The sequence below is a fragment of the Amblyomma americanum genome, chromosome 1 (assembly GCF_052857255.1).
Source record: "Amblyomma americanum isolate KBUSLIRL-KWMA chromosome 1, ASM5285725v1, whole genome shotgun sequence".
Classification (NCBI taxonomy): Eukaryota; Metazoa; Arthropoda; class Arachnida; order Ixodida; family Ixodidae; genus Amblyomma; species Amblyomma americanum.
Genome location: NC_135497.1, coordinates 134543091 through 134565715, shown reverse-complemented (window position 1 = coordinate 134565715; position 22625 = coordinate 134543091). Strand labels below are relative to the sequence as shown.

The window sequence follows — 22625 nt, the reverse complement described above, 5'->3', positions numbered from 1 at the left end:
AAAGCTTGCTTAGATATGTAAGTATTCTTGCGACGTTTTTCTGACTTCATGTTCATGTTAATCTTTGAACTGCGCTTGTTCCTCTGGCAGCCATAGTACGATTACTCTTCGCCCAGATTCCTCCTTTCGCAGCTTAATACGGCACATTATATTCCTACTAGAGGTTTCTTGGCTGTAATAACGCTCTCATCTTCGGTGCCCGATCAAATTGTTGCCCGGTGCCAAATGCACTTATGGAGCCTTGCAGAGAGGAGGAACGGGGGAGGGGGATTCTTCTCACTCTCTTTATTCAGGTCTCGCTTGTTGTCGTTGGCTTTTCCGTCTGGTCGTCAACGCTAGACGTGTCGCATGTTAGGTGGCAATCCGAGTTCGTGCCAAGGGAGGCGCGCAGGCCGCCACAGAGCGACGCGTCATCATCGCGCCCCTGCAGTGGCGCATCGCGCGACAACGCAACAGCTCAGTCCTCGGTGGCGCCAAATGGCGTCTTCGGCAGCTGTCAGCGTGACGGCTACGTGACGGCGCTCTCTCGCTCCACTCTCGTCCGTGTCGTTGTTGATGTTTGCGGGGCCCGCGAGCGTCACTTGATGAGCACATTTCAAGTTTCAAAGGCGGGAGGAGAAAGCTCGGGGTGTCGCCACGCCCGGCCGGCTCTGATCTGCATTCGTTGAGATAAAAGCCTTTCCCCTTCTTTTTTACCTCTTGGTTTGTCCCGACGCTTCACTCACTTCCTATAAGGCTTTCCGATGCTTCTTACACGCGCCGGGATCTCTCGTTTGTTATTGTTGATTTTGTTTTTCTCTCAGCCTGCGTCGTTGTTCTCCCACCGATGCAGGCGTGGGACGAGGGCTAAATAAGTAGGCGAAGCAAAACACGCCGCCGAAGCCCGGCAGGCGCGAGTGCGGGACAGGGAGCTTGTGTTTGTTTGTTTCGGGGCTTGGGTTATTTATCGGTGCAGCCAGCGTATATGCGCGAGCGCCTTCGAGGAAAAATATAAGCGGCGCGTCGCGCGCGCGTGAATACGTGCTGGCGCATCTTTGTTTTGCGTCCGCTTGTTTGTTTGTTCTCAAAGATGGCCGACAGCAAAATTCGCTTTGTCGAGGAGCGGGGCGCAGTGCGTCGCGGGGAGAGAGGAGCTCCTGCGCGCATTGGGGCCCGCTCGCTTCTTTATATTCTTTTCCGGCGAGGGGGGCGGTAAAAGGAACCGGGGAGAGAGGGAGAGAGAGCAGCGCTGCAGCAGCGGCGTGGCGCGCGCGATCCCAGCGCGAATGGCTGCGGCGTCCTTCTGACGCTGAAGTTGCACCGTTGTTCGCCCTCTCCCTGCATATAGCTGCCACGGGCAGATAAAACGGGGAGAAATCCGCATGATTGGCAAAGTGCGCTCGCTTGAGGGGCCCCAGCGTTGCCAGGCGCGGGGCGAGCGAAATAAGCGGCGCCGCGGCCTCCAAGGTGCCGCGTCGCGAGCTATTCAGCGAGAGCAGCTGCGCGGCAGTCGCTGGCTGGGCCCCCTCCTTCCCCGGTCCTGATTTCCAGTCGCGCGCCAAGATATGGTCCCATATTCTTTGGACCCCCCTCTCGTTTCATTACGACCGGAATGCAGACGTCTGAAGGAGTGTGCGTCACGCGGTGGGTTCGCCACTTGTGTATGCCTCGGGCGCCGGTGTGCTGGCGTCGTGGGGAGAGGGTCGCTTAGCGTTTGACGAGCCGCCGAGAAACGCGATGACGCTTCGGCAGACTGCGATCAGCTGTCACAGGCGTCTCCGATGCATGAGAAGTGTAGTCTTGACTGGCCGCCACAATGAAAGCACACTTTCATTCATTCATTCATTCAGAATTTATTTCAGACAACGAAGAGGTTGTCCAGGGTGACGTGGCAAAAGGCATACATTGCCTGACGGGTCAGATGCTGGCGTAAAAAAAAAAAAAAATCCGTATTCTCTGACCTTGTTCTCTGAAGGCTGGTGACTTATATAGCAGCGCTGGGAAGGGAAATGAGGGGCTCGTTATCGCGTAGAAATAAAGAAAGTAAACAGCCGACGAAACCAACGAGCATTGAGGAGTGTTTCCATCTTCTTCTTTTTCATTTGAGCATCGAACGCGAAATTCGAAGGCTGTGGGTTCGCATCCCACCGGCGGTGTGTAACGCAATTATTTTATAGCTGAAGGATAACTTATTAGAAAGCTAATAAGTTATCCTTCAGCTATAAAATAATTGCGTTATTAATTTTCCACTGATAAACACCACAATTAAAATATAGAAACACTCCCCGATGCACCTTGGTTTCGGTGACTGTTGGCTTCCTTCATTTTTATATACAGGGTGTGTTTAACCTAAGACTTTCCACAATTTCTAAAAATAACATTTTTCAGTTAAAAGACCGCTTCTTTCGGCATAGCATTGTCAGCGGTCTAGTAAATCAGAATACAGCTAAGATGTGCTAACTAGCATGCTGGTTAACTATATTGAATAGTTAACTTTTTAACTATTATTTAAGTCTTGTTAATTATCGTGAGACGTGTAGCCTACCGTAAATAATATCCATACCAGTTTGTAGAATTTCGGAAAAGCAGTTATTCTCGGCGCTGTTGCCCTACAAATTCTGGCTACATCGCGCCAAACTACATGCGCTTTCGAGGAGCTTGCAGGGAAAGCAACCTCTCCAGTGCATGTAACCCGTCGAAATACCCAAAATTTGTTCGTCCACAGCGCCGAGGGTAACCGTGTTTTCGAAATTCTAAAAGCTGGTATGGATATTACTTGCGGTAGGCTACACGTCTCACGATAATTAAGAAGACTTAAATAATAGTTAAAAAGTTAACTACTGAATATAGTTAACCAGCATGCTAGTTCGCACGTCTTAGATGTATTCTGATGCACTACACCGTTGACAATGCTATGCTGAAAAAAGCGTTCTTCCAACTCAAAAGCCTATTTTTAACAATTGTAGAAAGCCTTGGGTAAAACACCCTGCACATATGTCAGGTGTTTCAGGGAAGCTCGCCACTAATTGTTAAAAATAAGGTCTTTAAGGTCAAGAGAAGCTCTCTGGAGCATAATAATCCCAGCATCGCGGTCGTCAAAAAACAGGAAATTCGTGTCAGCTAGTAAAGTGATAACTAAATTCTTATAGTTAGCTTTAAAACTTACCGATCGGCACTTGACTGTGATTAGCGAGTTGTAGCCGGTCGTTAGTTATTAGACATATCCGTTTTTATTATTTCTAAAACGCGTCTACCATCGCAGCTGTGGCTCAACAAATTTGGGCCATTTCTCGCGCCATTCGAAAACCGCGGGCCATCGCGGAGCGCAAAGCGACGTCCGTCCATCCAATCGCGACACGCCGTGACGCATATGCCACGTGACATTCCCTGCTCCGCCCGCGCTGCAGCAGCCAAGTGGCGAGGAGCGGGGAACATGGCAGCGCGGGCGGAGCAAAGAATGTCACATTGCACGTGCGTCACGGCGTGTCGCGATTTGATGGACGGACGTCGCTTTGCGCTCCGCGATGGCCCGTGGTTTTCGAATGGTGCGAGAAATGGCCCAAATTTGTTGAGCCACAGCGGTGAGGGTGGTCGCGTTTTCAAAATTTTTAAACTGATGTGGCTGTTACTAACGGCCGGCTACAAGTCGCTAATTACAATCAGGCGTCTATAATTAATAGTTGAAAATTTAACCACTATAGAATTTAGTTTAAGAATTTGTAGTGACATAAACTGCTTGTTTTTTTTTTTTACGTCCGCCAACACTGGTGTTACTATGACACAAAAGGCTTCTCTTTATCTCAAAACACTATTTTTTGAAAATTAATGGCTGTTTTCACTGAAACACCCGGTACATAGTAATATGTAGATGTACTTATACTCCTCTTAAAGTGACACTGAGGATAACTACAAGAAACTTTTTTCTCGGTAAAAATAAATTCTGCGGCTCTTCCGGGCTGTGCTGATGTTTGTCCGTCAAAATAAAACGCATTTATTGCCTAGAAAATTGTACTTTAATATTTTTTTGCCATGCGATTCAGACTCATTACGCCCACGCCGTAAACGACTCCATGATCATAGTTGGGAAGTAAATGGCAGTGCAACCTACCCTCAGGGATTTGCGCGAAAAATTCGTCTTGATGCACCGCAGTTTTCTTGCAAAATTGGTCTCTGGTGGCGACATCTCTATTTGATTTTTTTCTTCAAGTGAAGGTAGCCAATATGTGACCAGAACGAGGCGGTGCGCCAGTTGGGCACCGAAAATGCGTGTCGCGGAACGCTTCCGTTCCTTCAGAGAGTTTTTCCGCATGGCTGCCCGACGGTGTGAACTCTGCGCAAGCGCTTTCCCTCATGGCGCGCTGTGCAGAGAAGCCTCAGTTGGCTCGCAAGGCCGAACGTGCCGTGGTCTCCTCGCGGGACGCACCACCAGCTGTGCAGCGCGCTTTGTTAAGTGTACGTTTTGAAAGCGATCCGTATCACCCTGGTTGAGTGTGATCCTTCATGCATCGCTCGCACACGCACATGAAGTGAAAACTATCTGTAGCCAGTCGATATATGAGATGATGTTTCAAACATTAAATGCGACAGGCAAGGAAAACAAGGAAACTGCGAAGGGAGTCAAAGGAGGTAATTGGCTGGTTTCACACCCTGGTACGTTATTTTCGCGTACCTGCAACATAGCCCCGGTCGGGCACCGCTTATGTCATCTTTCCCTAACGCATTTTCCGCTTCAGCATCGCTGCTTGGCACTGCTGTCCTACGGTAGATGGGGCCCTGTAAGTTTTTAGGCGGCAGATATGGTTTGGGCTAGTTTATTCAAGGCGCGGTGTAGTACACGAAGTTCTTCCGGCTGTGGTGTTTGCTCTCTTTGCATCCCACTTACCACTACTTAAGACGTTCTGGGCACATTGTCGCTCTTGTCAAAGCCGAGGATCAGGCTACGCGGCCGTTCTTCCCCTGTTTGCTGCATCTTCTTGCAGACAGCATTTCTCTCCACTCTCCCTTTCGTTCTTATTTGCTTCGCGGCGCATGCCGAAAGACGGGCCCGGCTCGCCGCCGCTTATCTCGGCGCGGGCTTCCTGCAGCCAGCGGGCCTCCACTTCCGAGCGCTGCAGGCGTCTCGTTTTCCATTCGCTGCTTCGGCCCTGAGTCGGCCGCCATATTTTATTGGCATCCCGGCGCTTCCTCTGGCGTCTGCCCGGGCGCTTCTTGGCGCGCTCTGTTTATTGGAATGCAAACTGATTGACCTCCCCTCCCTCGGGCGCCTCCTCGCCACCTTTCCTTTCCCTTCCTTTTCTTTCTTTTTTTTTGCCCCTCGCAGTTCTCCCTTTTCCCCCGCCCACCCTTGTGTTCTCTCTTTCTCTGCCTTTATTTGCCTCGCTCCGTTTTGTTTGTGCGTCGCTCGTTCGCCGGGATGCGGGGCCAGCGCGGAGATCCCGCGTAGCTGTTAGCTTTTCCCGTTTTCCGGCTCGCCCCGATGCCGCTGTACTTTTCAGTATCGATTCCCTCTCGCCGGGTCAAAATAAGAGATGGCTACAAGAATGCTGATGCAGAAGTTTTTAGGCACTCGGGGCTTCACGCAAGCGGACCGGCGCAAAGAAGGGGACGCGAAAAACTGTTTTGTCGTCGTCTGCATTATTGCGATCCGAAGGAGTGCGCCGGCAACGAAATGAGAAACTTGTTTGCCGCCTTTCGTTTGCTTCCCGTTCTCCTTGCTCTTCCGAGTTTCAGGCCTTCCTTGGCGCGCCCCCTATAGCGCGCGGCCGTCCCTCCGGACTCGCTCCTTCACCTCTGCCATTACGGCCACGTGGACCCGGACTGCGGCAGAGGTCCCTCTCGGCCCTAACGACGTTGCCTGCCGGCGCGCCCTTTGCCTCGCCGATGTGCGCGCGCGCGCTCCGGGAAGGCGAGCCAGTTCTCGCCCTCCCCCGTGGCACGTGGCACTAACGCTCGGATATGATAACGACAGCGTTGCCAGCGCGCTACTCCGTGCACGCCTGGCTGCGCGAAGGGCCCGGAACGCGATAGACACGAAGGGCCCGGTTGTCCGGTGCTGCGCCTCGTCACGGCTCCTGCCCTGAATTCTTGTCACGGATGCTCGTTGGTTGCCATTGCTGCCCACGAAAGCTTGGTTTCTTTCCTTGCTCACAGTTTTTTTTTCCCTCGGTGTTTGTTCTTGTGGGTACTCTCGCAAACTGTCCAGCTCATTTCGTTTTGTTGTGAAAGAATGCTCTGCGCGGAGGACGCAAAATATTCCAGTTCTCTTCTTAATATAAGAATCATTACCGATATTCTTACGAAAGACATGAGATGTAGAACCTCCCATCGCTGTTAAATTGCAGACAGAAATGCTGAGCTTGATTGTGCAAGCTATCGAGTGGCCACAGAAAGTGACCGGAAAACTCTGATGAATCGAAGGAGATGCAGTGGCGTAAAGAAACGTGTATCGTTGAGAGCGAAAGAGCAGTCAGTGAGAGCCACTTCTCTCAGTTAAGACACCAACTGAACACCGAGTGTGAATTACGGATGGGAGACCGCTCTTTCCGCTGACTCTCTGCCTCCGCCTTTTGGCATCGCACGCTAAACGTATTGTGTTCTTACTGAGTGTGCTCGCTGTCTTCGCAGAGCAGGCCTTGGCTGCGAGTTGCTTCTAGCCCACCTTTACGTTTTTGCGTGTATCGTGACATTACCATAGTTTTGTTTTTCGTCCTGATTTTTACGCTTAGTAGGCTCTTTGGATGCAAGTAATAGAAACATCACACTGCTGTCTCCTTAAATGGCTTGCACAAATCACCCGCGGTATCTGTCAGCATTCACGTGACGTCACGGGGGCCATCTTGTTGTTCAACGCGTACATCAGCAGTGCAGGCCAGAACAGGAAGCGATAATCCCATTAAACACATCCGCAACCTTTCGCAGTGCTCCACAGACAACAAAATGGCGCCCGTTGTGACGTCAGTGAATGCTCCCTATATGCCTCATTTATGTCATTTTCTGACATTTGTGAGTGCGTGCAGCTGCGCTGTATTTTCTTTTCTTTCTCTCGCTGTCTCCCGTAAGCTGAGTTTTTCATTTTACTTTTTGTATATCTGCCTACAGCATGTGACCTCAGTGCGCCTCTATTTGCGTGCAGGCCAATCAGTATCTTAACTATACTATAGCTCGCATACGGAGCCTAAGCATGGCTACGAAGCAGCCTAGGCGTGAGTGATATAGCTTGGACCTAGCTTCGCTTTGTGTTGTCTCGCAGCCCCAAAAGTGCTCTCTTCCCAGAGGAGTGGGTTTTAAGGGAGGCGTGCAGGACGGTGCTCGCCATCTACCGACGAGCCGCTACAACTGTTGTGTGACGTCACATAGTATGCAAAGCGTGAGGCGAGATCGAACTCGTACGCAGGGATCGATGTCTGGCTGCAACCGCTGTAGAGGCCGCATCCGATATGTCGCGATGCTGTTCTGGGCAGTGCTGTGCAGCCGCCGCTTCCTCGCAATATGCCACCTTCCTGAGATTATTTCTCGTCTCTAGGATTTTTTTCCCTCTCTTTATGATTAGGACGGCTTACACGGAGCATTCACGCTTTCTAGAAAACAAATTTGTTCTGCCTATCACACACATGCTGGGCTCGGCCCCGAACGCCGCATTGTTGACGCCAAGTCCAATTTAAGGCTGGCTGTCGTCAACGCGTGAAACCATGGCCACATCCCCAGTCGATTTGTTCGTTGTTCCGCGCGTGGCAAGAAGCAAAGGAACGCAGTATTTGCTGCGTATTTCATGCGTGACAGCTCGCGTAGGAACAGCATTTAATCGCAAGTTTAACGGGCCATATGAATGGCATTTTCGTATTGTTGTTTTTGCCTGGGACATAAATCGTAAAAAGAACTGCCAGAATTCTAGCTGCTTAAAACTTGGACCGAGGGCCACATCATACGTTCAAGGAGGAACAAAAGTTGCAGGATCGGCACCTTTTTGTTTTAATTTTCAGTTTGTGTGTGGCGTACACAGATACCGCAGTCGTGTGTCGTTCAAAGGTCGCAGTAAATTTTAGGAACAGGGAGAGCCTCTATCCTCCTAACTTAAATTTTCCTTTTGTCTGTGGCCTGGTCGTATGTGTGTCTCGCGAACGGTGACGACTGTGTATAAGTAATCACCAAGTACAACATACTTTCTCCAGCCCATACATCCATTCAGAGCGTGGGATGCCAACGTCGTCACTACCTTACAGCGGTCGATACTCGTCAACTGAGCTGAAGCAAGAAACTCTCGTGCACGGCTTTGCGGAATCGGAAGTGGACACGCAAAGCCTCGAAGCTGAGGAACTGCACAGATTTTCTTGAAGAAAGCGTACCGTTCGAACTTTGAATGAACCGAATAGCACCGCCGGAGTTCGCGTCAAATACTACTGCCCTTCCCTCAGCCAGACGCGTCGTAAACGACGGGCGAAACTAGAACGAACTAGCGCACCTCGAACACATTTCTTGCTCTTCAACTACTGCCTATTTCCACTCGCGTGCTGGTCCCCGAGACGAGCATCGAGGCAATCCTGCGAACTGCGTTTAATTTTTTTCTTTCCCCGATGGGCCGCCTGCCCTGTCAGGAGGGGCTTTGCTCGCAAGACGTTCGCCACGAGAGCTTTTGTGCTCAACGGGAAAGCGGAGGCCCGTCCGCGGCGCTGACTGACAGCTTTACGAGCTCACCGACATCGTGGCGGCCGTGGGGGAAAGGAGCCGTTGGCTGGTGTGACTGGCGCGCCGTTTACGGCGGCCGCGCTCCGCGTGTCACCTATTCATGCGCTTGTCTCCGAGACGCCGAGGCGCGTGTCATTAATTCCCGCACTGCAACGGCCGATTGCATCGACGGAAGCCGACGGCTGCCGGAGCGAGGAAAGTAAAAGAAAGCGCATCTGGCTTGGCTCCCCGTGCGCGCAGCTCCGCTCCCTCGTTTTACTTCCGCTTTGGCGTGTCTGAAACGCGCCGTGTGCGCTCTTTCCTTTCTGCTTTTATTTTGCTGTCCCGGCTGTTCCCCCACTACGTCGCGTTATAGCCGGGTGTTCGCTTTTTCCATTTTTTTTTTATTTCTGTCGTGCGTCGAAACAACCACTGTGTTCAACCGCCTTAAACGGGAGAAAAATGTAACGACGCTTCCTCTACCCCGAGGCACCGTTGTGGCGGCTGTTCTGCATTTTCTTTTTTTCAGGCTTCACGCCTAACGAGCGCCCCAGCGATGTTTACCTTGAATGAAGTTAAAGAGCGCTCCCCCCCCCCCCCCTTCCTTTTTTCTCTCCTTTGTACAGCGGCCTCAGGTCCGTGTAGTCATTACTTACATCCCTCACCGTGTTTTGCTCGTGGACGGAATAGCTTCGGCGTCATATTCACGCCGACGCGCGCAAGAATAAAGTGTGGGGGTAAAACCGAGGGTGAGGGGGGAGGGGGAGCCCCTCCAGCGTGCTAGGTGGGGGTGTGCGGGAACGTGTCACTGACCCCGGAAGTAACGGCTGCGAAGCCTTCCACATCGCATTTGGTTATTGTGCTGTCAGTTCGCGTTGCGTGTACATTCGTGGCATGCGCTTGTGCATCTGATTGAAGGGGGACTGTCTGTGGTAGATGCTGAACGCTCAAGAAGAAAAGAAAAAAATAGCGGGAAACTCTAGTTGCAACGGGTCTGAAGTTTTGTACCGGAATAAAATTTCTCTAAATTTGTGACCTCCGTCTTCCACGCATGTCAGATGACTTGGTGGCCGTTGTTTGTTTGACCTGTGAAATGTTGTGTTCGTGCCGACTGGCTTTTATTTGTGGCGTCAACCTGCGCTTTCGCGGGGGACTATCGGAAACGAAACTAGCTGCGAGCAACAAAGCACCCGATGATTAACGTCTCCTGACGTTCTCCCGCGATGCGAGCCATCCGAGCGCGATACCTGATACTCGCTTGCCTCATCTGGCTTTCTCCACTGACGCTGCTGACAGTGCGCGGCACGCTGTGTCGTATGCCCGTTGTTAATAACACATGAGCAAAGCTAACGTTCTTCAGGCGTAGCCGGCATGGAACAGTGTCTAGGGTAGGCGTAGCCAATTCAGCCACTAGACGATGGCGGTTTCGCGCCCACTGACTGGATGTAGATGGTGTCGACGCGTGGGCAGTCCACTCCAGGCAGTCCCAAGGTGTGTTGCAGACAGTTGTCACTGTAACAAACGCAGTCATCAGGGTAGTCAAGATAACCCTCTTCCTGCTTCTTCGCGTGTATAAGAAAGACTGACTAAGCGCATCAAATCATGAAAAGAATCATGGTGGGGCCTGCACACGCGCACACTCGCGCGCACGCACGCACGCATCTAACATGCCCATCATGGCGCTGTAATCCAGGTGCGCAGGTTCGGAATCAAGTGGTTCCTATCGTCATTCGTGGGCTGAAAGAGCCAAGTAAAATAATCTGGATAACCTGAATAAATTTCGAGTAATCCGGAAACCCGTATGTAAGAGCAGCAAAACAGTAGTCTTAACGCTTGCAGCAAATAGCTAAATGGAGTGTTCAGAACGCGTTCAGCTTTTGAAACAAATGTGCTACTCTTGATTGAGTAATTATTTTTATTGAATATTTCACTCATATTTCAGTCCGGCGCAATGAAAAATATACCCTCACTTGCGTAACAATGCTGCCAACAATAATGCACTTGGCTGCGTGCGTGCTTGTATGTACGTGTGGGTGTGCATGTGTGCGGCCGTGTGCATCTGAGTTAGAGAGAGAGAGACGCTTAGTTTAAGTTGCGGGGAACAACTGGTATATCGGACAGATAAACTGCAACAAAAAACGTGTTGCCTGCGCTATCTATGGCAGTCATCTACGCAGATCCGGTGTCACCGATTAAGCGCTTTTCTCTTTTGCTGCTCGGGAATGATGGAATTCCGTTTTCGCATACCATTTTCCGTCATCTAGCTCTGAAAATGAGTTTGCCTGTTTCAGGGCTGCTTGTTGGAGAAACGTCTTGCGGCTGCGATCAGGAGCTGTATAGGACATCGTTACTAATGCACATTTCTTAGAGCACAAGTACGTTTTGGCGAATTAAGCCTTTCGGCTTGCTGGTTGCCTTTTATATGAGAGCTAGTAGACACATAATGCTGTAGAGAGTGACGTAGAATTTCTGCGGAACAGAGCCCTGCATGCACGAATTCAATGAACAGGAATAACGAACCCAAATATCCATCTCTCATCTGTTTTCATATTTCTTTCTTTCTTTCTTTCTTCCTTTCTTTCTTTCTTTCTTTCTTTCTTTCTTTCTTTCTTTCTTTTCCTTCTTTCTTTTCTTCTTTCTTTCTTCCTTTCTTTCTTTCTTTCTTTCTTTTCCTTCTTACTTTTCTTCTTTCTTTCTCTCATCGTTTACGCGGCAGAGTAGAAAAACATCGCACTTGCCATCATAATCTCTTCCTTCGACCTCCGATTCAAACCCCACAGCAGTGGTTTAACGCTAGTTCGTGATTCCTGGCCGATCCCTCGCCACTTGGGGCTATTTCGGCACTCTATTGACTGTTAAGGCTTGATTTGTGCGTTAAAAAATCTGAAAAGTGATGCCGGCTGAGTGTTCAATTAAATCTTCAGACGAAATGTAGGCCACAGCCATCACCGGGAAATTCTAACGTCTTTTTATTGCAAGGACGCAACCATTGGTGCCGTCTCGGGGGTTTCTGACTTGCCGAGTAGTATTCTCTCAGGCAATTACGATGGCTGTCGCAGGCTATAATAGCTATTCAGCGCGTCCTCTTCCCAGAGCGAGGCATCGATGACGTCAGTAACAGCAACGCTGCAGCGCCGAAACTGTTCAGCCGCTGAACCGCGGGTAATGCTCTAACCGTCGGCCAATACCAAGAATGGCAGCGCGGGAGCAAAGTTATCGGGGCTCTTTACGTGAGCGCCGCAATTAAGGGGCTCCGCACGCTGCGCAAGGGCGCGGACAAGGTCGCCAGTCGTCGCATCGCCTTTTTCTCTGCAGTTTCTTTGTCGCGCGAGGTGTCTGATGAGGAGCGCGCAGGGACGCACAGTGTAACAGGATCCCACCCGTGCCCGTCTCACGAGCACAGTGTATATATGTATGATGTCAGGGTGTGCGCGGGAGAAAAAGGCGGCGGTGTGCGCCGGCCTCCAGTCGTCCCCGCTCCGAGCGCGTCGCGGGGTCGCCGGGAGGCTGTGGCAGCTCGTGATTACGAGCGTGTGTTTCTCGGGCCCGCCTCACCCTGACACCCTTTCCTCGGTCTTCCCCGTTGGGCCGCGCGCATTCCAGGTTAAATGCTCGGCCCTCGGCTTGAGCAGCAAGGGCGCATTGAGTAACGACTCTAATAAAAGGGAACGACCGCTACCGACGCGGGATTTATGGAGGAGCGGCAGTTTAAGAGTTGAGAGCGCTCTCACTCGTTGGGGATCTTTTTCCGCTGTTGGGCTTGGTTTTCTCCTCGCGTGTTGTTTTACTCTTCCTTTCTCCGTTCATTTCTCTCCGATGCTGCGAGAAGAGCAGGGAGCGTCGGTGGAGTCTGCGCGGGGAGAGCACTGGACGAGGGGCTCCCGGGGAACGAAAGAAAAGAAAGTTTCTCGCCAAGCCTCATTTGCAAAAGTGGAAGACCTTGGTGGCCTTTATGGCGCTCGCGGCGCGACTTTCAAGCTGCTGCCGCCGTGGCTCCTCGGTCGGTTGCGGCGTGCGGCGCCCTTCTGGAACTTTCCTCTATCGGGTTACTGTGTATCCAGCGGGGATGCGTGGCCCACCTTGCCCCCCCCCCCCTCCCCCATCCGTATGCAGCGTTTCCACGCGTTCCCTCTCTGTGTGTACGAAATTTATATTTCATGGCAGCTGCCACGCTCCTTTCTCCCTCGGTCGATCCTCGTTGTTTTATGTTTTCGTCCCGTGGAAGCAAACTTTACACTTTTATAAATGGGCACGAGCTCGGCCATGCAAGTTTTATCTTTCCTTCCGCCGACCGTACTTAAACTCGGCTTCTTTTGAGGCAGCCTGCACCCCCCTTAGAGGTGTAGACTCTGCCGAAAATCCAATGACTGTGCGCACTCTAGTTTTCGTTGTTGCCTAACTGGCTCGTACTTAAAACTGGCTAAGGAAGTTCCTCTTTTTTTTTGTCTCGCGCTTTTCCCCAGCGCCTATGTGTATACCGTCCCTCTTAAAACGTTTCGAGGCCACAGGGTTGCCTTGCAGAGCCGTGCTACTAAGGTCTACTAAGAGTGAGGAGGAAGGTCCTTCTCACCGTCTACAGATTTCAATTGAAGCGCTGATGATATTGTATGAACCTCACTGCGGGGCCCAGAGAAAGAAATTTTTATACCTGGGGGGTCCGAAGAGGATGTTACCTTTCGTGCTTCTTATTGTTATGTGCTTTCACCACCAGTTCGCTCATTCCACTTGGATTTAAGAAAGCACGGCTAGCCTCGTCTCGGTCTTGAGTCGTGTCGTACAGTTACATGAAGTGCCTGCATAAGACGCCACTTCTACATGTTGGGGTTAGTACGGAGCTGTCCAGGAAGCCTCTCTGGATGTCGCCACATCGCTTGTTGTGCTGCTGTACGCCCCTGCCGCTACCTTTGTACCGTGCTGGCGTGTGCTGGCGACAGAAAGGTTTGTAAGGCCGATAACTGTTAGTGAGGTATCACGCGCGAAGGTGCAGGGTCAGTGTCTCGAGCACCGCCAAATGGGGTTTGAGACAAAATGGGTCGTGTGCCATTGTCTGAAGGTCTAGCACGAAACTCATTCAGCTGTTCGTACGCAATCATGGTTCGTGACTGGCCGGACGCCACGGTAATTTTGTCCCTGGCTGTCGCTGACTTTCTCTGTGCTCATGCTTTGAGCTTCGTTTGGTTCGCACTCTAAGCCACTGAAATAACAGCGAGGCAGTATAGATGCAGTTACGTCAAGTGTAACGTTTGGATTATCATTTCGCGTCTGTGCCTTGTTGCTGGTCTTCTCTGCTTATTAGGTCTAAAGAGCCGACAGAGTTTGAAGGGTCAGTTTTGAAAACTGGCGGAATGCACCAAAAGTTGGCAAGCTGGGGTGGTCAGGTGTGAGTTTGAAAATCGCGCGCGCCCGCTCATCGCGGCAAAGTCCTTGTCTATTTCGCTGCCGCGTTGTGGCAGGAGAAACATCTGGAAAAGGGCCCCGAAGTACCACCCATATGGCGCGTGCCACTACACCCTATTGCGCAGGAGCTGCCGGCCTGTGAAACCGGTGTCTTTTCACACTCGATTAGGAGTTGATTTCACGCGAACACACGCCGTCCCGTCTTCCGCGTGCCGGCGCGCGGGATGCGTGGCGACGCTATCTGCGCAGCCGACGTGGTGTCACGAGGCGCACAATGCGGCCATCACGCACCGAGGAAACACTGGCTAATAGGCGCGCAGGAGCGGGAGCGAAAGGCCCTCAGCGGAGCACAATGGGGGCCCCCGGAACCCTTTCTCCCCAAAAAGATGGGGAGTGCCCACCCTTTCGCCTCCCCACCTAAGAAGCCGAAAGGGAAAGAGTGGGGAGGACGGGGTTGCGCAACCAGCAGCCGAGCTCCCCAGAGCGACGCGAGAGGCCAGCCACACGCCACGCTGGCAGGTGCCGCGTGGTTCCTCCGATTGTGGATGGGGTTATAATGTGCTGCACGGGGACTTTGTATCAACCCCTCCCGCCCAAGACTTGTCGGCCGGCGGCGCGGAGAACACGAAACTATTATGGGCTCTTCGATCTAACGGGGTGGCTTTCTTCGCGGGGACGGAGGCCTCGCGCCGCCTGTAAGGGTTCGGCGACAATGAATTTCCCGAAGATCTGTATCGCTTCGCCCGTGGCTGCTACATGTGTGCGCTGGGAACGCCGGGGATTGAGACGTAGCTCCTGCGTGTGCTCGCAGTACCCCGCTCTGGGCCCTCCACGGGGGCGAGAAATGTCGACTCGGCCTCGGTCTAATCCTTGGGTTGTCGCTGACGAGCATCCGTTACACTTTCCGACTCGATGGAGAAGTCCCTTTGGTACAGCGTCAAGCTTCGTGTTTCTTCCGATTTGGTTTTTTTTATTACTTGCCTTGTTGTGCCGCCGCGGTGGCTCTGTGGTTATGGCGCTGGGCTGCTAACCTGAAAGACGCGGGTTGGATCCCAGCCGTGGCGGTCTCATTTCGATCGAGGCGAAATTCTAGAGGCCCGTGTACTGTGCGATGTCAGTGCACGTTAAAGAACCCCAGGTGGTCGCAATTTCCGGAGCCCTCCACTATGGCGTCCCTCATACCTCAGTCTTGCCTTTACTTGCCTTTTTTTTTTCTGAAGGTGACGTCTCATGCCATTGGCCATATGTGGTGTTTAGGTGGTGAAATGTGTATTTCTTACGTTCTTGTCATTGTGGCTAGTTTGTGGTGAGAATGAATGCAAAGAATGGGAAAATAAACCGCCGTGTTGGGGCGCATTTAACCTGATCGCAAGCATCTCACCTCATTGACTCTTAGCCTACGTTTCCGCACGATACCAGCCTTCTTTGGCCGTAAACAGACCAGAGCAATCCTGTAATTTTGCGCAGCTGGCATGCTTTTGGCAGGAAAAAAATAAAGTGCAGTCCCACAAGAACCAAGATGAGTCGAAAGTGGGAAGTAGAACATTAAAAACGCGCTAATTAACGATGGTGCAAATATTATTTTTTTTTAAATGACGGACGATTGAGAGGGGATAGGTCAAATGCAAGTGAAGTGCGCCAGAACATCGGTTTTCAAGCTCGGTGTTCATTGAGGGTCGAGGCTCAGTTTTCAAGGCCAAGCAGGCGTCAGGCAGAGATCGGCGAAATCGCATAGATGGGACCCTCGTGCGAGCGCACAAAAACTGGAGCGGACGCCATCGCGTCATATCCGTCTTGAGGATATGACGCGGAACTGGTCTTATTTTTCTCTTCACATTCATAGATCGCTGGGAGTCCTCATACCATCCTGGCGCAGTGGTGCAGTGGTTAAGCGATGCGCCACTCCCATTGCGGTATAATAAGCGAAGTGACAATATCTTCCTTAACAGTTTGCTCCACCCGACTCGCTAGTTTCGTCATCTTTTTTCTGGAAGGCCATAAATAATGAAGTTAGACCGTGGGCTGTGATTTTCTAGTTCCATTTTCTCTTCAAGCACGTCTTTGGCTTAATTCATGCCGGTTACTTGTTGTTCGCAAGATCCAACTTTGCCTTCAAGGGCTACAAGGACGTCAAGTTTGTTTTCTATGTCTACTAAGCGTTTTTCTTTAATGCTTTTCATATCGGCTGCAATTTCGTCGAGCTGTTTAGCAATCTGGGTCAGATCGGGGCCAGGGTTGGCAAACAGCAGCAATTTTCTCGAAATAAAGGCGACATCAACAACCAAGACGAAAACCGATGGGCACGGCAGCACTACCAGGAAAGGGTCACTTGAGCGTATGCAGTATTTGAAAAATTTTCTTGCCTCCTCAGTGAATGCTAGCAGGTTGTCAGCGACCCGCATGCAAGCAGTGCCAACGTGCCCAGTGGCAGATCTGACCAAAGAAAGATTTTATAGCGGCGGAGAGCAGTGGCGCTGACCGCAGACCACGTGCCAAGAGTTCCGAGCCTGTGGTCCTGTGGTGACAGTGCAGCTCCCACACTGTATACGGGGGCGGATCCAGCATGTGACATTTGTTAGCGTAGAGCACTTGCGCAGTCGTGGTCACCCTGGCTTGCGTTGTGTCTCCAACGCCGGCATGAAGCAGCAGGCCAAAGGACAACTGCACAATGAATGCAAACGGACTGTCAGCGTGCTGCATGCTAGCAGCGTCACCGTGCCCAGCGCCACCGTGCCCACCTGGACTGGGCTATAGATAAAGTGGATAGCTGGGCGAGTTGGTGCATATTTGGAAGAAAAAAAATAATCAGCAGGAACACTTAAGACTGCGTACGTGTGGGAATGCGAAAACATTACTGTCCCTGGGTGCATTGATTAGGCGTAATGTTTGTACATGCATTAACGTTCTTTTCTACGAGTTTATGTGTGTGCGTATTGGTACTACAAGCGTTCCACCCTCTCACTGCATGGCGATGAGGTTGACGAGTTTGCATGTCGTGGACGCGAGACGTATACGTTCGGTTGTTTGGGGTGCCCACATGCATACCCGCGCATATCACAATTTTGATACGAAACTTTGGGAAGGCATACAGTTGAAGGTGCATATTCTCGTCGGTTTGTATCTCTGTCGCAAGCTAGCCTCCAAGTTGACTAGCACATTTAAGCTATGTGCAACGAGAAATCGTATGGCATTGCCCACATTTAAGCTATGTGCAACGGGAAATCGTATGACATCCCCCGCAACCTGTACGACAAAGGGTTGCGTCAGAGTTTCGGTGCGAATGTCGAGAAAACTGGCGCCACATGGAGGTGGGCCAGTGGCGAGTATATATACACGAGCGACATGTACAGGATTGTCTGAAGTGGCTGTGCTCGGCTTGCTGGGCGCGTCATAAGGCCGCTTGATGACGTCACCCTATATTTATTGTTATCTCTGGGATTTTCTGCCACCATCTGCAAGTACACACACTAACACACGCCGCCGGCTTTTCTCGTAATGTGACTAATGATGCCCGTGTATTAAGGCCAGCAGAAGCGACGCAGACGCAGTACAGACATACAGGATGACACCGGTCCAGCGTCGTCCTGTGTGTCTTTTCGGTGCCTGCATCGTTGCCGCTGGTTTTATTCCTCCGGATATGGGCTAGGTAAACTCACAACTTGAGGCTGCCACCGTTCAGCGTAATTGTTTTGAAAAATGCCCGTGTTCCAGCATGTTCCAGCCTAAAATGAGTAACTCGCATTTGTTGAATAATTTCTAGCCCCTAATTATCATGTCTGCCATGGCCGCTCATTCCTGTGAGGTGTTAAACTTGCGTAGGTCGCGTTTGGTGTTGATACCATGGGTGATAGCTTAGGTGACGCTCTTTGTTCATAGCACAACACAATTTTGGCTATTTCTACGTGTGTCTACGTCTGAAGCAGATTGAGGACCATGCATGACGGTCAAATTTCTTATCCGCTTGTTGAAGATGCATCTCGAATGGTCCCGTCTACTTCCTCTCCTCCCTCGCAGTGGTACAGCATCAACACCGAGCTGCTCAGGGACGAGGTGCTGCGGTCCCAATTCGTGCAGTGTGAACTGGATGCCGACACGCAGACCTTCCTCGACGTCAGCACGGAGAAGTCCAACTGGCTGGGCACCCAGATCATGCACGCCCTGGCTCGCCTCTTCTTCGGCTGGTTTGTCACGAGGACCACGCTCAACGGGTGCGTTTCCATGTGTACATGAGGTCATGAAGGCGACCCATTCGCGATCCGCCTTTTCGTGCAAGCAGCTCCGATAGTTCGGACTCCGACTGCTGGTGCTGACTAATAGTTCAACAAAATTTAGAATGTTCTGAAGGCATATCGAGCTGACTCTTAAATCTTGAATCGCGAGGTTCAGTGGATAGACGTTGTGCTAATGAGCACAAGGCTACGGATTCAATACCCAGCCACGTATTGGTGGGGGCTAAATGCAGAAGCCATAAATGTAGAGAGATTTCGGATAACTTTAAAGAAACCGATGTGGTTGAGATTAATTCGGGCCCGCCACTAAGGCGTCCATCGTAGCAGAAGGGTAGCTTGCGACATCGGAACCTCAGGTCGGCAGGCTCACTCGTAAGTGCACTCATTTCGCCTCTCACACTCGTATACGCATTGTGAGCTTCTGTAGGTATGGGCGAGCCTTTTATAGGAGGATGAGGGGGGGGGGGGGGTGCGGTGTGTGAGCGTGAGTGAGCTCCTTTGTGTATGAGTGGCTGTGAGGGGACGTGAGCCTGTATGAGCGCGAGTCCATGAGAGGACGTGAGCTCTGCACGTGTCTGTAAGCATAAATAATTCCAGATGGTCCTGTCAAGTTTTCTACCGTAGTGAGGTGGTACTGGGTGCGGTCAGGACAGCCGTTATGAACACTGTCACTCACATTGTAAGGCATTTTCACTCTCTAAGTATGTGAGCGTGGACTCTCGCACACCGGAACCGGAGTGTAAACTCTCGTACAGCGGTGGATTGTGAGTGTGAACACTCATTCTACCTAACTCACGCCTGGGTGCAGCTAAGAACACTCACATATGAGTGAGGCCGACTGAGCGAATTCATGACTAAAGTGCGCCCATGAGAGTGTGAGCCTCTGTGATGTGTTTGTGAGCTGGGGGGGGGGGGGGGGGAATGTTGGAGATTAAGCATGATTTAGCAGCCCCTCATGGTTTCAGGGTGCAGTAAAAACCCATGCTTTTGTTTGAACCTTTGGCTCGAAAAAGGAAAAGCGTCCTCTAACTTCGTATCATTTTTCTCCTTTCTTGCAATGTCACACTGTACGGGGCGCAGGCTGAAGCGGCATTGGCTTTCGCGATGGCGCCAGAATGCCCGCCTGATTGCGGAGCGGGATCTGGCTCAGCGTGTTTATTCCGATCACCACTAATACTGGGAAGTGCAAATAATGGGATGAGCAATGCAACGTGGGATTTTGTCCTTGTTGTTTGTTTGTTTTTTCTTTGTTGCCTGCGGCCTGGAGGCTAGTGACTCGTGCAAGTTCAAAACTGGACCGACTGTATGCGGTCATTCCCATCGCGTAGATAGGTCAGTGGCTAAATCTGGTTCGCCTTCCCTTCCTTACCCCTTTTTTTGTTTTAATGTTTATTGAGGCCGCCGGTTCCTGTTTTTGAACTGAACAAGCAGACAAGAAAACTTAATGTCTTGTCAGTCCGACTTTTAAGCGTCATCACAAGAACCACTCGGGGGCACCTCTTCCTCGTGGTTCAAAAAAATCAAAGATTTGTTGGCTTGGTCATGCATGTTTGGCATCAAGGTTTTCCCATGCTCTAAATCCTCAATGCGTTGTGCCTAATACTGGTGAGTTTTCAGCTCCTCGTCTTTTCAGCCTCCCGCGTGTGTTTTCAGGAAGTGACACACCGCAGCGCCTCATTGGTGAGGGTATTTATGGTGAGGTGGAAAGAAGGTCTGCACAAAGGCCGCACCAGTGAACAATAATGTGGGTTTTATTAAGTTACTGAATCCTAATTGGGACTACAGATTGCTCTTTGAAATTAACCTTTCACCAAAGCTGCTTAGGCATTAAGACTACGCTAAAGCATGCTTGTTATTCAGTCTGTACTTCATATTCCATATTCTTCCGATTGTGTTTACAAGGAAGGAGAACTGCACGTTGCTATTATTTGAAGGACACTATATATAACTAACTCTACTTCCTTTTTGACGTTGCCCTGTGTTTGTTCCTACCATAGCACATTCCATGATTGCAGTTCACCTCAAAGCCTAAGTGGCAACAAAGACTTCAGCTTTAATGCATTAAATTGTAATGCTTGCTTTTTTTTTCGCAACAGGACATCACGCGACCTCTCTGCGTGCTCGCTTATGTCGCGCGTGCTTATTCCCTGGACGCTGTCTCTCCTGCTCGCCGAGCTCAGCGTTACACACTGGGGACGAAAGAATGAGGGAACGGTCGCGTCGCATTCACCGCCGGTGCCGAGCGAAGACCGCGCAGAGTGTGGCCACAGGTTGCAAGCCCCCCCACGGGTTTCATTGTCAAGTTCAAGGCTCGCAAAGAGCCTTCCTTATACCCCGCCGCTGCTCCGATTTTGTGTCTGGGCGCTCTATAGGGCGCCGTTGTGGGGCCGACAAAAACTGCCGTCTTTGAAACCGTCTGCCTTACCTGCTTGTGTGCGCGCGGCTCTTCTTGCGCTTCGTTTCCCGCTTTTTTTGTTGCTGTCGCGAGCTTGTGCACTGCTGGTTTTGTCGGCGGCGGCGGCGGCGTCTTTTTTGCATGTCTCGCGCCGGTTGAAAAGCAAGGGAAGGAAGCGTTCGGAAGCGCTGTGGCATTGACAGCAGGCAGTGGCTTTGAAGCAATCATCTACAAGTGAAGCCCGGCTGAAATCTAAAGCACGCGCTTGAGAAGAGGAAGCCAGTGGCGGCGGAGGCCCGTTCCCATCCATTGTTGCGCGGTGCACACCAAGTCTGGCCTGTCTGGGAGTGCTTGCACTCTGACTGCACCTCGCCGACGAACAGTCTCAGGTGGCGCATGGTCACCAGTGGTTGCTTGCTTTTGCCTTCATTTTCGTGTGCGATTTTATGCCGATGTACGGGTGCCGGTGTGGGCCTTTAGTCGCAGCCTCTGTTTTTCTCGCTCAACAGGCCCGTTTATGTGGCTCGTGGAATCCCCATATAGGTGATTCTGATTCACTTAGTTCGCGCTGCTCGAATATTATGTGCGCCACAGTTTGTTGACGGCACTGGTCACAGGAGTGGATGACAGAAAAGTCATCAAAGAGCCCAGATTACATCCAACTTCCCCACCCGTCATGTATCTGCTGAAATATTTTAGTATTCTCTGATAAACCCTCCGTGTAAGCCCGCTGCGCCATCTGGATGCTTCACATGCCTTTTGCACTGCGACCGGCGGAAGAGAAGCCGTCCTGCTTCTCTCCAGCTGTTGTTATGTTGTATGCGTTGTAGTTTTTTCTAAGCCCTATGTTCCCATAGTTAGTAACTGCGGCATTCCTCTAGCGTGCCCGCTGTTTGTGTGGCAGTCCTGTTGTCTGGTGGCCTTCCTAGCCGCCTAGCGTCACGGCGAGTTCTCATAGTCGAGCCTTCAAAAGCGGCTCCTTTATCCCACGTTGAGGCAGCATGGTTTCGCGTTCGCGTCGTTCAGCCCATGCTGTTCGGCGGTGAAATTGTCCGCGGCTTTGTACTCTCGATTTCGTTCAGTGTTCTGGCCATCGCTCCGTGTCTGGAAACAAACGAAAGACACACAAGAGGTAACCAGGGGGGAGACATGGCAGGGGAGGACAAGGAGAGTTTAAGTGAACGCGGCCACAACGTTCACGCGAGGGAAACCGCTCGTATTGCCACAGTGGGAACCTCAACGGCGATATGCAACTGCCTTTTTTTTTCGTGTTCTTTTCTTCCTCGCGCGTTTCTCCTTCCCCTCTTTTTCTCTTTGATGCCCCATATGTATGCACTCCCTCTCTCTCAGTCGGGCGAGAGATGGCCGACGAAAAGAAGAAGGAAAAAAATAGAGATGACAGGAATAACATTGCCCCCGAAAGCGTGGTTCCCACCGCCGCAGAAAGACCCAAATGGCCAGGCTTGTTTCTGACCCCTCCGATTTCCTCGTTTTCGTTCGCTGCCTTCTTTCTTCCCTTTTTCTTTTTCCCTCGACACTTTCTACCCTCCCTGGGATCCCTCTCCTGGCTGACCATGATTCATGGAGGCCGAGCCTGGATGTATACACGGGGTGCAGTCGTTTGTCTCGCTTCAACAGGCCCGTCCTCGTGGGCCCGTGTAAAGACGCCTGTCGGGTGCTGCGGCGTAACGTGCTCTTGTGTCACGGGCCACTGGTTCGCCCTCTGCCTTGTCTCGCCACGCAGGCGTGGCCGCCGTCTTCGCACACCGGTCGGATCGCCGCTTTTCGCGCGGCGGCCGAGACGTGCCGGTCGCCGTGTTTCGCTACAGGCAGGCTTCTCTCGGCACTGTCGCCACCGAACGGGAGCATACAGTGGCGCGGGAAGGCGATGAGGATACCCAGGGATGTCATGGCGCCACCTTATAACACGAGTAAACAAGCCCTGGACGCACTCGGGTGCCGTG

At 51.5% G+C, this 22625-nt stretch overlaps 1 protein-coding gene across 3 annotated transcripts in view; it reads left to right on the top strand.

Annotated features, from left to right (window-relative positions):
- LOC144113713 (protein-L-histidine N-pros-methyltransferase) overlaps positions 1–22625 on the top strand; it is a 181642-nt gene that overhangs the window by 37672 nt on the left and 121345 nt on the right. For all 3 annotated transcript variants that reach the window (XM_077646979.1, XM_077646980.1, XM_077646981.1), the window contains one exon: positions 18052–18245. In XM_077646979.1, coding sequence (XP_077503105.1) covers positions 18052–18245 — 194 coding nt within the window. The remainder of the gene's footprint in view (positions 1–18051; positions 18246–22625) is intronic.